Here is a 17,886-nt window from a genome sequence, read left to right as displayed (position 1 = left end):
AGCCCTCCCTATGCCCAACTAGCACGGAGCAAGGGAAAAAAAATTTCTCTGGCTGCAGTTTAAAAAAATAAACCCCTTCCCTCTGCTTATAACCAGCTAGCAGAGAAGCAAATTAATAATCTTACTGGCTTTTGGATTCTTATCTATCCCACTCAGCTGCCCACCATGTCATAGCATTCCTTCTCAGATCTGAACCTTAGAGTTCAGAAAATGAGATGCTAGCACCTGAATCCTCTAAGCTTAATTACCAGCTTAGATCTGATAGCACTGCCACCACCCAAAAAATAGTGTTTTGGGGCACTCTGACCTCCCCAGCCTTCCCTGGGGACCCCAAGAACCCAGATCCCTTGAGTTCTTAAAACAAGGAGAAATAAACCATTCCCCCCACCTTTCCCCCTCTCAGAATTTCCCTCCCTGGGCTATCCTGAGAGATACTGATCCAACCTCTAAATCACCATACAGAGAAGCATCTCCTTTCCCTTCCACAAAGAGGCAAACAGATTCAAGGAAAACTAAGAGATATTCTATCTCTCCCCCTCCTGTCTCCCCCCTATCTGTCCTGGTGAGTTATCCCAATCCCCTGGAATAACACAAGGGAAACAAGGGGAAAAAAATCAATCAGGTTCTCCAAAAAAAGAAGTCTTTTAATAAAAGAAAGGGAAAAGTAAAGAATTATCTCTGTAACTTCAAGATGTAAATATTACAGGGTCCTATAGCTTACAGACACCAGAAAGAGACTTTCCCCCCGGTACCAATACAAATCAAAATATTCCCAGCAACTACACATATAAAAGTTAACCAGCCAGATCCACAACTGCAAATAGAGTAAAACAATCAAAAAACCTAAACCGCCTGTTTTTACTTACTATTAGAAAAGAAACTTAGAGAGCCTGTAGTAATGTCTGGTCTCTCTCAGACCCTCCGAGAGAAGAACACACAACGGACAAAGAACACACACTAAAGCTTCCCTCCACCCAAATTTAAAAGTATCTTGTCTTCTGATTGGTCTTCTGGTCAGGTGTCCCATTCCCTGCTTGTAACCCTTTACAGGTACAAGAGACATTAACCCTTTACAATCTGTTTATGGCACCTTGAGAGAAAAAGTCTGCAGAGAACAGCTTGGAGCCATTGTTTATGTGGATTTTCTTTTACTCCAGAAGGGGTAAAGCATTTGGCTTGGCAGGTGCATAACCAGCAAGGAGCAATTGAGGCCATGACACTTGATAGTGGAAAAGTAAGCTACAGGCACAAACCCACTTCATTCTTTGCAGTTCACATTTAGAGTCCTGTATTGTCCCCTTCATTTCCCCAGTAACAGGGTTAGGCAAGATGGGCTGATTGGTTTATTCTGCACCTAATTTCCATGACTTTATCAAAGAGAGGGAAACAATATACCTACATTTTCAGAAGTGACTCATGACTTTTAGTGCTCTAATTTCTGGGTGCCCAGCTTGAGATAGTGTAAAAGGGAGATAAGCACCCTCCCTCTGGATATCAGGCCCCTTTAAAGGGTCTCAAGTTGGGCACCAAAGTCACTTGTCTCCTTTAGAAAATATAGTCCAATAGTTTGACAGAACATAGGGTTAGAAAAGAAATCAAGCAAAACTAGCTTCTGGACAGCTATTCACTAAGTCCCTGGTGATGAGCATCTCTAGGAATATTGATGTTTTCTGCTGTTACTTTGTTTCACTTAAAAAAAAAAAACACCACACACAAAAACACAGATTTTCTTCATGTGGGAGGCTCTATCTCCCAAAATGTCACAACACTTTATTTTTCTCCTTTGTAAAAGAGACACCAATCACACCCCCATATTGATTACCCATCTGGTGCACTGGAGGAAGATTCCCAAATGTTTAATCAGCAGCCTGCAACTCCAGACAGTAGGAGTATATACAACAGTATATCTGGAGGGTGTGTTGTTGGAAAGACCTTTGCCAACCAAGAAGCATTAAAAAGCACTGAAGCTTCTGTGCTACATTTATGGGATGCAACGCTGCTCCCAGATAGCTTTGTTTCTGTGTTAACAAGCAATTGTTACCCTAGCATGGGATATCTAGTGTTCATACTTAAAGCTGTGCACAAGGCTTTTATCTGACAGCAATGAAAACAGAAAAAGGGTTACACTCCGGCTTGTGTATTTATTGCCTGGGGCTGTCACTTGCCCTGTATCTGTTTTACTCACTCCACTAGTAGTTAAGGCAAAGATCCTTTATGCAAGCTACAGTCCGCTTGTGGCCTCTGTGCTGAACACTCATTGAAGTCATCCAGGCTGGGATACAGCCTTATGAATACAAGTGAAAAAGCCCAGACACTGGGGCCCAGTCCCAGCAGAACGTAAGCAACAGCATATTCTGTTCTTGTGGCAGAGACAGCGTTTGGCAACAGTGACGCTTCATAGCCTGGATAACTACACAATGGTAGCAGCATGGTTTTAATCTTTGAGAAATTAGCATTGCTTATTAAATCATGATGTTTGCTGGATGGTCCGGATTACCGTGGCAGTATCCAGAAGTTGGTTTTGAATCTAAACTGGGCTCAATCACATGGAAAAAAAATACGTAAGAGTCAAATTCTGTCTGAGTTACACTGGTGTAAATTGAAATGCATGGTATTATTTTGGATGTACACGAGTAAAACTGAGCAGAACTTGGTTCCTCTTGCTTTTTTCCACATATTTCTCAAATACTTTACCTAATTACTTACAAGGTGGTCAAATAAAAGTGCTCAGATCTTGATCACAAAGATGTTGGGTATAAAACTGTATTTTAAAAATCAATTCCCAATTCTAATCACCTGATGGTTTTGCACCTGTAACTCCACTGACCTCAGCTCAGACATGAGTCCTAAATTAGTGGGATTTAAGTCATGTTTATTCAAATAACTATATAAATCTATGTAGTGCATCATGTCCTATTATGTAAGTCCTTCCCTGCACTTTGCAGGCCACAGAACCTCACTCACCCACTCTTGTAATAGATCCATAACCTCTGGCTGAGTTACTGCAGTCCTCAAATCATGGTTTAAAGACTTCAAGTTACAGAGAATCCACCATTTATACTAGTTTAAACCTACAAGTGACCCATACTGCAGAGGAAGATAAAAAACCTGCAGGGTCTCTGGCAGTCTGACCTGGGGGAAAATTCCTTCTTAACCCCAAATATGGTGATCAGTTAGATCCTGAACACGTGGGCAAGTGTATAGTAACTCAGAGGCCCTCCCCATCTAGTGTCCTGTCAGGAGACATTTGCTGCTAGCAGTCGCAGATCAGCTATGTGCCATCATAGGCAGTCTCATCATACCATCCCCTCCATAAACTTATCAAGCTCAGTCTTGAAGCCAGTTAGGCTTTTCGCCCCCCACTGCTTCCCCACTGCTCCCCTGGGAAGGCTGTTCCAAAACTACACTCCTCTGATGCTTAGAAACCTTTGTCTAATTTCAAGCCTAAACTTGTTGATGGTAAGTTTATATCCATTTGTTCTTATGTCCCATTGGTGCTTAACTTAACTCCTCTTCTTCCCTGGTACTCATCCCTCTGATGTATTTACAGAAAGCAATCCTATCTCCCCATAGCCTTCTTTTGGTTAGGCTAAACAAGCCAAGCTTTTTGATTCTCCTCTTATAAGGCACGTTTTCCATTCCTCAGCTCATCCTAGGATCCCTTCTCTGCTTGAATTATTCTTTCTTAAACATGGGAGACCAGAACTGCATATAGTATTTTAGGTGAGGTCTCACCAGTGTCTTATAGAATGGTACTAACACTTTCCTGTCTCTACTGGAAACACCTTGCCTGATGCATCCTAGGACTGCATTAGCAGTTTTCATAGCCGCTGCACATTCACATCTCAGAGTCATCCTGTGGTCAACCCATACACCTAGGTCTTTCTCCTCCTCTGTCATGTCCAACTGATAAATCCCCAGTTTATAGCAAAAATTTTTGTTGTTAATCCCTAATCCCGAAGTGCATGACCTTGCACTTCGCAGTATTAAATTTCATCCCATTTCTATTACTCTAGTTTTCAATATCATCCAGATCTTCTTGTATGATATTCCAGTCCTCCTCCATATTGGCAATGCCTCCAACTTTGTTCCAGCCACAAATTTTACTTTTTGCGCCAAGGTCATTAATGAAAATGTTAAATAAGAGTGGTCCCAAGACTGATCCCTGTGGAACTCCACTAGTAACCTTCCTCCAGCCTGACAGTTCACCTTTCAGTATGACCCATTATAGTTTCCTCTCTAACCAGTTCCTTACTCACCTTTCAGTTCTCATACTAATCCCCATCTTCTCCAATTTAACTAATAATTTCCCATGTTGAACTTTACCAAATGCCCTTACTGCAATCCAGGTAGATTCCAGGTATATGTTCTCTGTCCTGGCGCCAGTGGATGTGTCTCAAGAGGAATTGCCAAAGCTGATCTCTTTATTGGCAATCTGAACAGACCAGTCACGGATTGATTAAGAGTAAATGACCTAACATCTCACCCTAGAGGTGGGGTAGGAGGGATTGGCCATTGCTCGGCCCCCAGTGTCGTCATTCATAGAGGATCTAAAATGCCATTATTCTGATATGGTGTAATTATACACTCTTGTACCTATGTTTAACACAAGATACAAGGCAGTGGAGAAAAGAGCATTCTTGCTGCCAGTGCTGCTCATTTCCGATGGATTAACAAAGTACTTCAGGCTCCAAAGCTGTCCAGGTCACCTTTCACTAGCACCAGCTCTCTTTTTCAAGTTAAAAATATAAGCTTATCAATTCCACATTTTGGGGGTCTCTAGCCTGTGTTTGTTAAATCAGGCCATTTATGTGCATATTTAACACATCCATGTGGGTTGCCTAGGTTTCCCACCTGAAAATGTGTCTTTATTACAGGGTAAGTACTCAAAATGACCATGGCACAAATAGTATCACTTTCTATCCTAGACAGAGAGAGAGCTCAGTGGTCTGAGCATTAGCCTCCTCGACCCACAGTTGTGAGTTCAATCCTTGAGCGGCCACTTAAGGATCTGGGGCAGGGGGCTGGACTCAATGACCTTTCAAGGTCCCTTCCACTTCTAGGAGATAGGTATATCTCCTATTATTATTAGAAATGTCATCACATTTTCTAGGGTTTTTCCTCCCTACATTGATGAAAGAACTCAATGATTTATGTGAAGAGTGATAACAATTTTCACACTTGAGAAAGAAACAAAATCACCCTTCAGGGGTGACTTCATCTATACTATCTTCCTTGCCTGATGAAATTCCTCTCCAATAGGGGATCAGTCAGGGACTCCAGATCACCAGCTGCCAGATGTGATTCTGTTTCTGGCTACATTGTTTTTCCTCCTGTGAAGTATGATAGAAAGTATAGCACTATACAGTATGATTGAGAGTATAGAGCTATACAGTATAATAGAGAGGCCCAAGCTGAGTTTGGGGGTCTCGTGCTAGGTGCTGTACAAACTCCTACTAAGTGACCATCCCATCCCTAAATAGACAAAGAAGGGAAAAATGAACTGTGGCAGAGCCACAATTGCTAGGGTCCCCAGTCCAGAGCCTTAAGCACAAGGCCATCCTTCTATGCAAGCTAAGTGTGGTGTTTTCACAAAGATGGGGACTGTGGGGGTGGAGGGAGTAGGGACAGAAGATAAACTCCATTAAGGGCTCCTGCTATTGCTCATATGTTTTTTCTTCCCCTGAGGATGCTGTTCTCCATCTATGTATGTGCATGGCCCATTGCCCATCCAATGACTGATTTCTACTGGGTCCACTAGAGAAAGGAGTACTGAGAACCAGTCTCCCATATGGCACTATGATTAGCTCTGCTGGCTTTTATGTCAATAACCACTAAGGAACAGGAATACAAACATAATGCCGGAGCCAGGATCTCTCATACAATAGTCCCCTATATACTCTTAATTCCCTCATAGGTGATTACACTCTACTGATTAGGAAAGGAAGGCAATAATTATACTTGAATGAAAAAACAAACCAAACAAAAGACTAGCACTTATACAATGCTATTAATCTTCAAAGTGCTTTACATAATTAACTATATTGGGATTTGCTGTTCCTGCATCACTGCAATAGCCTGTTCCTAAGTATTTGTGAAGGATAAGCATGAGAAGTAATTAGACAGAGTGCTAAAAACTGCTCTGGGAGAGCTCTTTATTGTCCGCCCTACTGCCCAGCACTGAGACTTGTGCAGGTTTAAAAACTACAGCACAGACACAATGTAACAGTTACCACGCAAGCAAGCGAGCAACTTGCACAGCAAGTTGTGTCTTGCTGTGCAAGACTAAATTTTTCTATTATCTTGTGTGCTCTTTCCTGAAATATAATAACTAAGGGTACGTCTTCACTACCTGCCGTATCGGCGGGTAGCAATCGATTGCTCGGGGATTGATATATTGCGTCTCATCTAGATGCGATATATCGATCCCCGAACGAACTTATATCAATTCCGTAACTCCACCAACCCAAACGGAGTTGCGGAATCGACAGGGGGAGCCGCGGACATTGATCCCGCGCCGTGAGGACGGTGAGTAATTCAATCTTAGATACTTCGACTTCAGCTACGTCATTCACGTAGCTGAAGTTGCATATCTAAGATCAATTTTCCCCCGTAGTGTAGACCAGCCCTAATAAACCTTTCATGTGAAGATCTCCAGACTCTTCAAACAGCAGTAGATCTTAAGGTCAGAAGGAACCATTATGATCACCTAATCTGACCTCCTGCATAACGCAGGCCATAGAATTTCACCCAGTGATTCCTGCATCAAGCTCATCCCTATGCGTTAAGCTAGAACAGTCCTTTTAGAAAACCATCCAGTCTTGTTTTAAAGACTTCAAGTGATGGAGAATAAACCATTTCCTTAGGTAAGTTGTTCCCATTGTTAATTACCTTCACTGTTAAAAATTCCTACTGTTCTGATTTGTCTAGCTACAGTTTCCAGTCATTGCATCTCGGTATTTACCTTTGTCCGGTAGATTTAAGAGTCCTCTACTTTCAGAAACCTTCTCCCCATGTAGACTCTTAAAGACAAGTTACTTCTTAACCATCTCTGTGATGCTAAAGTGATTGAGCTTTAGTCTCACTGTAGAACAGGTTTTCCAGGGTTCTAATATCCCTGTAGCTCTTTTCTGAACTCTCTCCAGTTTGTCAGAATATTTTTTTAAAGAGTGAACAACAGACCTGGACATAGTATTAAGCCTCAAAACACCTATTTTAGATGGGGAAGTAGAGGCAGAGCTTATGGGCTCCCAAAGATCACATCATAACCCAGAAATCTTGACTGCTTGTGCCCTGCATAATGCCAAGAAATAGGACTCATTCTCCTAGCCTTGACACCCAGCACTTCCTGAAATCTCACTGCAGCCAGTTTAACCTTTAGCCAGGGAAATACACAGCAAGGTTTCCTTACATTTTACTCATTATTTTTAGATTCATTAAGCAGACTCAATAGTCTAATACTTTTCAAAATAAAAAATATTAAAACCTTTAATTTATACAGTAGAACCTCAGAGTTACAAGCACCTGGGGAATGGAGGATGTTCGTAACTCTGAAACTTTCATAACTCTGAACAAGACATTATGGTTGTTCTTTCAAAAGTTTACAACTGAACATTGACTTAATACAGTTTTGAAACTTAACTAGGCAGAAGTAGTTTATGTTTAACATAATACTGTACCGTATTTGTTTTTTCTTTCTTTCTTTCTTTCTTTTTTTTTTTTGGTTGCTCCTGCTGCCTGATTGTGTACTGCCAGTTCCAAATGAGGTGTGTGGTTGACTGGTCAGTTCATATCTTTGATGTTCATAATGCTTAGGTTCTACTGTATTTCATAGAGTCTAGTCTGCCTACTGAATGTTGCTGGCAACTGAAGATAAATTTACCTTATGAGCATTTAATACCCAGTCTTTATTTGATCATTATAGAGTCTCAAAGTGAAATGATAGCAGATATGTAGCACTGAAACCTTTGTAACTGTAACAGGATGACCTTCCCACATTCAATTCTTGGCATCAGGGAGGAGAAAACTAAAGACATATTCAGGGGAAAATCACACTGGCAAAAAAATCAATTTCTATTTTTTCCATATCTGTTGTTTCTTTGTAGTATATTTTTTCCAATCACACATCAGTGAACTGTTTGTAAGCAAACATTTTATTCTCAGCAATAGAGTGAAATGATATTTATTTTCCATATGTGCTGTTACCACCAGGAAAAATGAATAGCAAATGAAATGGTTATTGCAATGAAGCCTGCTCTATTGTATTTTTTTTTTAAAGATGAGTGGCTTCAAAGTTCCGCAACATTCCAACTTGAAATTGTATATGACATTTAGGAATATAGATATTCATGATCTCGGTACTGTAATTGCAGGCAGCAAACTTTTAGAAATTGCACATACTCAACTTTGATTTTTATCTCTTCTACCTTTCCTCCTCAGAATGTGGATGAGAATTTTAGTGCTCACGAAAGCCAGAGGTATAAAGCACTGGCTAAATGAGAGACTGTTTGCTGGTGTTGTTCTACCCTTTTTCACACACAGTTCAGCCAAGGCCAATCCATAGCACTCCCAGCTATCCCACTCCTGAGATGCTCTGTCAATGCACCTTGATCCTAATTTGTATCATCTTCTGGTGTCTAGAACTTGGTCCCTCTGCGACATTGACAACACACTTTAACTCTAACCTGTAGCATCCTTTGGTATCCCTGTTCTGGGCCCTGCCAATGATCCTTAATTGTTCTAGTCCTAGAGGTCCTTCCTGAACAGTGTACCATACGTTATGACTTGTGTTGTATAGGGTGACACATCTGTAAGTCCAGACTGGGACCAAACCAAAAGGCATAACTGAAGATTTCAACCCAGATTCCACCAAGGAAAGTCAAGGGTGAAGAGGATGATTTATCACAGGGTAGTCTGGTTGGATAGCAAAAGGAAAAAAATGTGATATCCTATCTGTCAGTTTGGATAGCTTACATAATTGGGGGGATATCCTTGGAGCTGATGCTCCCCTTTGGCCACTTGGCGAGTGCTGCAGTAAGATACAGCAGCCACATGAGGGAGGAGGACAATTTGGAGGAGAGCTACATGAGAGAGTGGGGAAGAAAGGCAGGGCAGAACAATGGCTGTGCTCATCTACCAATCTATCTTTTTTGCAATCCAGTTGTGGCATGAGTGACTTTGGAAGAAATGGCCTCAGGGCCCTTCCATGATGAAGTAATGGCTATAGTGTTGCTGCTAAAGGGGAAATGAAGTTAAGAATAAAAAGGGGGTCCCACCCTCTGGAAAATGACTGCAAACCCTTCCTAGTTCATTGTCATAAACAGATAGTTAAGGGTTAATGCCTCTTTTACCTGTAAAAGGTTAAGAAGTTCACCTAGCCTAGCTGACACCTGACCAGAGGAACCAATGGCGGACAGGATGTTTCAAAAGGAAGGAGGGAAGTTCCCTTTGTCTTGGTCAGTTTCAGTTTTGGCCAGAGTGGAAAAGATCAAGGAATCAGCCTCTTATCAGAGTAGTGAGCTTTAAGGATGGGAATAAACAGGTTTATGTTTATTTTCTTTTTGTAACTTGTCTTGGCATTAGGGAGATAATCAAATTGGGTATTCTTGTGTGTACTAAGGTTTTTGCCCAGGGGGACATCCTGTGTTTTGAATCTGTTGTCTGTCAGATCAGCTCGTATGCTGTCTCCCAGAGGTTTTTTTTTTCCTTTTACCTTTCTTTTCTTTCATTAAAAACCTTCTTTTTAAGAACCTGATTGATTTCTCCTTGTTTTTAGATCCAAGGGGATTGGATCTGGACTCACCAGGGATTGGTGGGGGAAAAAGCCGGGGGGGAATGAGTAATTCTTCCTTGTTGTAAGATCAAAGGGGTTTGGATCGGTGTTCACCAGGGAACTGGTGGAGGAGTCTCTCAAGGCGGCCCAGGGAGGGGAAGGTTTTTGGAGGGAAGACAGAGTTTTCCAAATGACTCAAATATTTGGATGGTGGGGCAACATATTGATCTAAGCTGGTAATTAAGCTTAGGGGTTCACATGCAGGTCCCCACATCTATACTTTAAGGTTCAGAGTGGGGGTGGAACCTATGGCATTCATCTTGGAGAAACAGAAGCAAATTACCTTTCATGTGCTGCTCCTCTGTACTATTATACATTGGGTTAAACCTTGTTACGGGTTGAGTTCAAACCTCATTGGAACTGATGCAAACATGCTCTTGATGTAAGATAATTATAAGAGTCCGTTAAGAGGACACACTCAAAACAATGAATAATGGAGTCTGCGCAGAAACTAGCACTGTGTGGGTGAGGGGGTCCACTGGTATTGTGACCAGGTGGGTGGGTCTGTCTGTGGGCGTGGAAAAGTCTAGCTTGGGGGGAGGATCAGACAAGAAATAAAGAGAGACGTGGTGTTGTTGGTAGCACATGAATGTGTAATCCCAGAAGAGACCTCTGAAGAGACCAGAAATAAATTAAGAGGAAAAACAAAACAAAAAACCTTTAGACTTACATCTGTTTGAATGATGCTCCATGCATTAGTTAGGCCAATATTTCCATCTGTCCCATACAAATGAAGCCCTTTTTTCAGATCCTGCTGAGCATACTTATCAATCTGAAAACAGAACAAATAACACTGCATATAAGTGCACTGAAAATTAAAATGTTCAGCATGCCACCTCTCAGATGAGTTCCCCTGGGAAGCCAGGGTGATAGTGATATAGCAAGTGGGTGGGGAAGCTTCACACTGGGAATTAATCACCTAATGCTATTCCGTATCTGAGTGGCTTAGAGAACTGGTTCCTGCCTCTCTCTATAACAACTGTTAAGTGGATACCTAATAGGGAAGTCAGTTTGATGGTCCATCCTTTCTTCTGTCACAGACCCTCCTACCACAGGGTCCATCTTCCTTCCCTCTCTCTCAGCTAACCCTAAGGCAAGCAAGTCTGAACTAGTTCTAGTTACTCTTCAGCGGAGGCCTAGAAGTGATAACATCCACCCTCTAACACACACACATTTCTCTCTCTAGCTGGCTATTTGTTCTCTACAGAAAAAATATTTCTGAGCCTCTCTCATGTCCTCCCTATGGTGTCAGCACAAGCACTTGTCTCGTATTCTCATGCTCCAGCTTTTTCTTTATAGCAGCTGTGGGACTGACAGAGAGGGATGCAGGAGCATGGAGAGGCGTAGGGAATAGCTCTCTAATGTAGAAAGATTACGGACACTCAGGGGACTGAGATACAGTCTGCTAAGCGGAGGTGCTCTTGAATAAATGCATTTATGTTGACGTAGTACAAGTGAAAGGTTCTGATTAATGGTCCTTCCAGCTGAAGTTGGCTGTTTATTCATGGGATAGGTATAGCACGATGAGTGCACAGTTATACTCTGCCCCACCAGTCTGCTTTAATCCTATCTGAGAAGGGGAAACAGCCGGTCAGAGCCTCTAGTTAGTCGCTCTCTAACTGCCTTGCTGAGACTCTCAAGAAGAACACGAATGCAAAAATCAAACACTCTGCATGTGCACAGTGTCAACTAATGTACAGTGTCATAGTCCATACAGGACAAAGGAAGTCAATCTAGGACCTTTAGAAGTTCCCCCTCTGGCCCCAGTTATTCTTCCAGTTGAAGGGGACTGTACTGAGTGAAGCTAGTTCTTAGTTACCATAGGCTGCAAGGGTTCTCTAGCTCCAGCACATCCTGAGGGCCTGATTCTCCACGGCCTTGCAAGTTGGGTAGTCGCACCTGGGCAAAGTGGGTCTAAAATGTTCCCACAGGCATGAGGGGAGGATTTTGATTTGGTAGCATTGACATCTGTATAAAGCAACAGAAAAACGAATACATAACATGCAAGGCAGTGTGGAATTGGGCCTCAAAAGTCTAGGACATCCTCCATCAGGAAATCTCCACTGTGTGCAGAGGCTATACTTGGATCTCTGTTCCCTCTCTTCCTCCTCTGATTCTATGAAAACAAACTTAGCTGCACAAGAGGCATTATATTAATATGAGCCACTGATAAAAGGCCGCTATGATGCTTGTAGGAGAGAGTCATATTTGATTACCAACACTGTAATTGCCATGTTAATAATTTATATTATATGACAATCCTGAGCTGTGACTTCTATGCACTCTACTATATTTAGCATGTAAGCAGCTCGTGATTTTAGTCAGGTACCTTAGTTACAGGAGAGTTCTGAAGGTGAGCACTGTCAATAAATCTGGGATTCATTTAGTAAATTACACAACATGAATGATAAATCTGCAGGAGCAGGGGATACTCACCCCTCATTTCAGAATTAGATTAAACTTGGGTTTCATGTTCTCTGCCTATCCTCCTTCCCTCTAATTTATCTAGAACCACTGTTATGTGGAGGAGAATGGAAACGTGGCTGGTCAGTTGGATTGGTGCAAGCCCACTTATCCACTGACACTTACAAACTCTAGCACCCCAGTCTGGGTCTATGCTGGTTATGCAATATGTATGTGTCTTTTCATCCTTGCAAACGATATCTGTAACCCCCCATAACCCAAGCCTGACCTCAGATGTACAGTAGCTTCTCTCTCAACCTGTGTATATTTCATTTCAAACATTCTCTTTCAGGGATGATGAGGTGAATGAATTGTTGACAAACTACTTCCCATCTGTATAGTTCACAGTGGTGGGAGGAATGAAAAGGAGAAGGGCTATAATTGAGGGGTAAAGTCTGGGTGGGGATAGATATCTAGGCAAACAACTTTGTTATCCTGAAGGTGAAAAATGAAGGGATATTTAGGAAATTGATTCTTAGGCTTTATAAATTAATCTTCAAAATTAAGAGACCAATATATCATCCTACAGTTCAAATCTCCACTAATCTGAACAAGGGTGCCCAGGTCAAATGAGAGAGCAAGGTGTTTGCCTGAAGATACAAAATGCCAAGATTCTTTTTCTTCAATCAATTCTGCGTGATTCAGCAGCACAGCATGATAGTCCATTTTACTGGGACTCAGACACCACCCTAGTAAATGTAATCTTCATGCTCTGTTTCAGATCAATACATTTTAATAACCCAGTCAGCATTTATAAAGAGCCTGAAAGATCAGAAGCAATATTTTGTTAGTCCAGGTGTGCTTTAACATGCTCTTATTTTATCATAATAGGTTGCTTACCCATGCATTCCTGCTCAACATTTTACATGTAACAGATTCACTAATGTGCAACTTATAGCGGCAAAAAAAAATAAACATCTTGGAAAGATTACCACTTTTCCCTGGTTGGGAGACAAAAAGAGCTGTATGAATCTGCCTGACGTCACAGGGCCACCTCCATAGGTGGGTTTAACAGCACATTGCCCACTAAGGTTAATGGGCATCATGTGGCTAAATCCCTGTGCACTGCACCAAATATTAGCCCCAGTCAACCAATTTACCCCTATTGTGTGCTATTTTCACTATCTGTTGGATTAAGAGGACAGTATCTGTTTGCTTTTCATTGGAGAAGTAAGCACTTTATGTAATCTCATGTCTGTGTGTGTCTCTCCTTTTGCTTGTCACTCTCCAAAAAAATAGAGATACTGTCTTACAGTTCTGTAGATTGGTGGCAACTCTAGGTAAGTGGTAGGTCAAATGCTGTTAGCTAAGTACACCTGCATCAGCATTCTCTTCTTCTGTATGCACAGCTGATTAGGTTGGTGCAACTAATAGTAAGTGTTAGTGACAGACAGCTTAATATGTAATAAGGTTCATTTATAGTGGCTCTGGCCAGTTGGTCATACACTGATATACATATAACTGTCCTTTCCCCTACCATCTCAGAACAATACCAATGATGTACCTCTAATGATGCAATTTCCTGCAGCCAGTGGATGCTTTGCTAGCCACAGGGACTTCCCTCACCAAAGCAATGCCTAGAAGAGCCTAATCTTTGCTCCTTGCAGGCATAGTTTTGACCTGCAGAATCTCTTGGTAGCAGTGATGCATGAGGTAAAGGACCCACTTGACTCCCAGAGTTCAGGCAAATTTGTTATGGAGACAAAGTAGGAAGAAGGCTGCTTCTTCCTGCAGAGTTATTTTTTAGACTAGAATCACATTTGTAGAACAGAATGTAAATTGTGGTCCACTGTGTCAGGAGAGAGGAGTACTAGGCACATAGCCCTTGGTCTCCCTGCCACTTGTGCCTGCAGCAGAGATGTGCAGAAGCCATGCAGGGGAAGAAGGGCTATGTGCCTTGCATAGCTTCACTGATTCAAGTCAAGTCTATTAATTGTTGATAAATAACATCTTGCATTAATTAATGGATTTTATTGCCATGAGCTTGGGGCAGAAGGAGCTGCTGACCTCAGAGCATCTGTTGGATAGCTGTTTCTTTGAACAAAGATAATACTTTTAACTGTGCTATGTGTGACCACATGCTACCTTGCTTGAGCACTGTAGCCTTCTCTGTGAATTACCTGCCTCTTGGGGTTTGAAGTCATGTTTCCCCTAAATGTTTAAGGTCTGCTTGAGGTTCTAGTCATGTGATTCTCATTGACTTTGACAAGGGGCTTTGTGTAACTAAATCACAATGCCACTCTGAAAGTGTAGGCGGTAGATATCCCCAGAAGGAACTCATTTTGTGCTAACACCAAGTTTGTTTCCTTCATTAAAATATTTTTAGAACACCAGAAACCATTTAAAATGTCTTGATATATAATTTAATTGCCTCTTAACGTAAATAAAAAATTCACAGTGTACTCAAAACAACCCTGAACTTCTTACACATTCCTCTTGTTATGCCTTCAGTTTGAGCTGTTCAGGAGTGACCTTACCAAAAACAAATAGCGAAGAGATCATCCCACCCTGCTGAAAATGTTCCCACCTAGTCTGCCAGCTGTACTTGTTTGTTTCTGTGCTACCAGCTTACCGGGTTTTTAACAATCAGGATAGATGCCTAACACAAACCAAATACTCTGCACCATGAATCTGCTGTCTTCATCTTTAGGCAGGTCATGTCTTTCATAATGCATGATTCCATTTAATGACTAGGTGCAAAGAAGCATAATAAAATATTGTCTTGCCTGTTGAGAGATTTTAAATAAGACACCTATTGTTAGCAGTGTGGACTACCAGAGGCTTCCTTACCTGAAATGGACAAGATGGGTGACTCTCCCATTACCCTGGAACTAGAATAGAAACAAATTCCCTCTCTTTGGGATTCATCACGCAAAGGATAGGAGACATCAGTTTCTCACAGATGGCAAGCTGGAGTGTGAATTACAATAACTGCTTTGGCTCCATATCCAAGGGAATCTTACCCATCCATGTCCATCCATAATATCAGATTTCAGTGCACTTTCTGCTAACATGGCTTGCCTGTTTGGTATGGACCAGGTTAATCTATTTTAAAACCGTGTTAGAGAACAACTTGCTACAGCAGCATATTAGGACCTCTAAGGTCAGATCCTGTCCCACTGAAATTAATGTGACTTTTCCCCCAGGAAGACCTGGAGTGTGTCTACCTCCTGCTCTGGCATGAGGTGTGAGACTGGGAATGCTCCATGGACGAGCCTTGCATCTCCACTTCTGGCTCCAGATGAGATAACACAAGGTACCGGTAGCTCTCCAAGGACTAAAGAGGGTGAACCAATATGCTGCATCTGTTTGCACAGCAATCAGCTAGTCTCAGTCTTTACAGTAATCAGAAGTTGGTAAAATGTAGGTATAATGGTGCTAAAGAGCCTTAAAGTCTGATTCAAACCCCACTTAAGTTCAACGGGGTTTAGATTAGGCCCTTAGACACAGATTAAAGGTATTTAAGCACTGCTCTTCTCAGCAGTGCAAGGCCTAAGTGATTTACGAGCCTTAAATCTGGGCCTTAGTTCTTTGCAGTCACAATTCTGGCATTGGTTAGGTATGTGGGGTATGACTGCATCAGGCCCTCGTACCTCATTCTGTCATCCTGGATGTTGAGCTGTATGATGGCTTGGTGGACTGCCCCATGCATCTCCATGGGGTGTTCACTCCAAGACCCACTGCTCTGGGAGCAATACCTTGCCTATAGAAGACACTGTGGCAGGAGAAGAAAGCAGAGGACCAAGCCTGCCTACCGGCCCTCCCACCCAAGTTGCTATACTGTAGCGCTGGGGTAAGTAGCAGGTGGCTCTCTGAGAGGGAGCAGTCTCTGCTGTTACTCTTGGAGGGGAGGACGCCTCCTGCTACCCCCATACTGCTGTCCCTGCCTCTCTGGCAGGGGAGGGGAGTGTCTATTGCCACTTCATGTGTGAGCAGGACCACCAGGGGCCGCATGTGGTATTCCTAAGTCACCATGTTGTCTTGCTTGTCGTTACATAAGTCAGTGCTGAAAGTCCCTGGAAAAGCTTTTAGAGAGAGTCCCCAAGGAGCTTGCCGTCAGCATTCCCCAGGTTTCTAACCTGCGGCTGAAAAGAGAATTTAATTTCAAGCCTCACTGCTCCCTACAGCATCATGAACAAAATATTGCACCAGCCCCCACAAATTACTGAGATCCCAAACAGCAATTATCAAACTGGACAAAGCTGCTAAGCAGCATTTCAATATTGGTAAGTAAATGTTCCTGACCTTTCTGGTGATTGCTTCCCTGCCACCTTCCCTCCCCACCAAAGGAGGAGAAGCTGTAAGGAAATGACAATATATCCAATTGTTTCCCACTGGGTGAAACTTTTAATTTCATGCCTTGATAATCATTCTTTACAGCTAGCATGGAGAGGGACACTGAATGTAAACAGAAAGTCTCTAATCTAAAAGGTCATTCATGCGAGCTCTTTTTCTTGCTAGGGAGAGATGCGATTGATTGTACTGATGGGTAAGTCTCCCCTTAAATTGGGCAGGACTTAACCCAGCACCTGGGTTGAATGTAAGGATGAAAATGGGAGGGGCTTATTTTGTGCTGGAGTATTCACTGTGTGAATTGCTTGACTTTAGCTCATTCCATAACATTTCCTACCTGGCCGTACCTTCATGTTTAGAATCATGTTGGCTGGAAAAACGTGCACCGTCAGATTTCTTAATGTCCCTAAATTCTAACCAGTTCACTGATATGCTGTTAGCACCCAACGTTCCTTAGACGCCAAGGAAGATTTATGATGACACCTTGGCATTGTTTTATGAATTTCAGGGCTAAGGAGGCAGCGAGAACAGATGATCCTAGGAAAACTTGCAGGAAAAAGAATGGCTTGGTGGTTGAGATGCTAGTTTAACTTGGATCTGTTGAGCCACAATCTCTCAGCTATGCTACAGACTTCCTGATGCATCTAAAGAAGTGGGTTTTTTACCCATGAAAGCTTATGCCCAAATAAATCTGTTAGTCTTTAAGGTGCCACCGGCCTCCTTGTTGTTTTCGTGGATACAGACTAACACAGGAACCCCCTGAGACTTTGTGTCTGTTCTTGGAAAGTCACTATTTCTCTGTACCTCCATTCTCTATCTGTAAAATGAGGATAATTATACTTCCCTGTCACAGAGGAGTGTTGCAGATAAGAAACCATAAATCTGCAGAAAGGAGTTTATGACAAATATGTTTTCACAAGTGACTATTTTGATTCAATTTATTACAAGTAAGGATTGATATATTTTGGTTGGAGAGCTTTGTGTATTGTGGCTGGAGTTTTTAAGATGTTCTGGGAGTTGTATAGACTAAAATCAATATTTTAGAGATACTTTATAACCATTGCACAAATACTACAGGCAGACTTTATCCAAGAGTGCTACTTTTTTTGTGTGTGTGTTAATACATATTTAGATTAGAAATTATTTAGACTTGGGCAACAGAGGTCTAATAACTTAGCTCTTCAGTAACATGGTTTTGATAAACTATTTTATATAATTTTCCTGGAAGCACACATACATATCAACAAATTCTTCTGCAATATGGGCCACTTGATACCATTAGCCCAATACACACACTA

The 17,886-nt window shown here is 42.0% G+C and overlaps 1 protein-coding gene across 8 annotated transcripts in view; it reads right to left on the bottom strand.

The window, feature by feature from the left end:
- Positions 1 to 17,886, bottom strand: part of TSPAN4 (tetraspanin 4) — a 689,771-nt gene that overhangs the window by 19,488 nt on the left and 652,397 nt on the right. For all 8 annotated transcript variants that reach the window (XM_050952934.1, XM_050952936.1, XM_050952935.1 and 5 more), the window contains one exon: positions 10,503 to 10,604. In XM_050952934.1, coding sequence (XP_050808891.1) covers positions 10,503 to 10,604 — 102 coding nt within the window. The remainder of the gene's footprint in view (positions 1 to 10,502; positions 10,605 to 17,886) is intronic.

This window comes from Gopherus flavomarginatus, chromosome 5 (genome assembly GCF_025201925.1).
Source record: "Gopherus flavomarginatus isolate rGopFla2 chromosome 5, rGopFla2.mat.asm, whole genome shotgun sequence".
In the NCBI taxonomy this organism is placed as follows: domain Eukaryota; kingdom Metazoa; phylum Chordata; order Testudines; family Testudinidae; genus Gopherus; species Gopherus flavomarginatus.
Note: the sequence above shows the minus strand (reverse complement) of the source record. Positions and strands in the feature narration are given on the sequence as shown.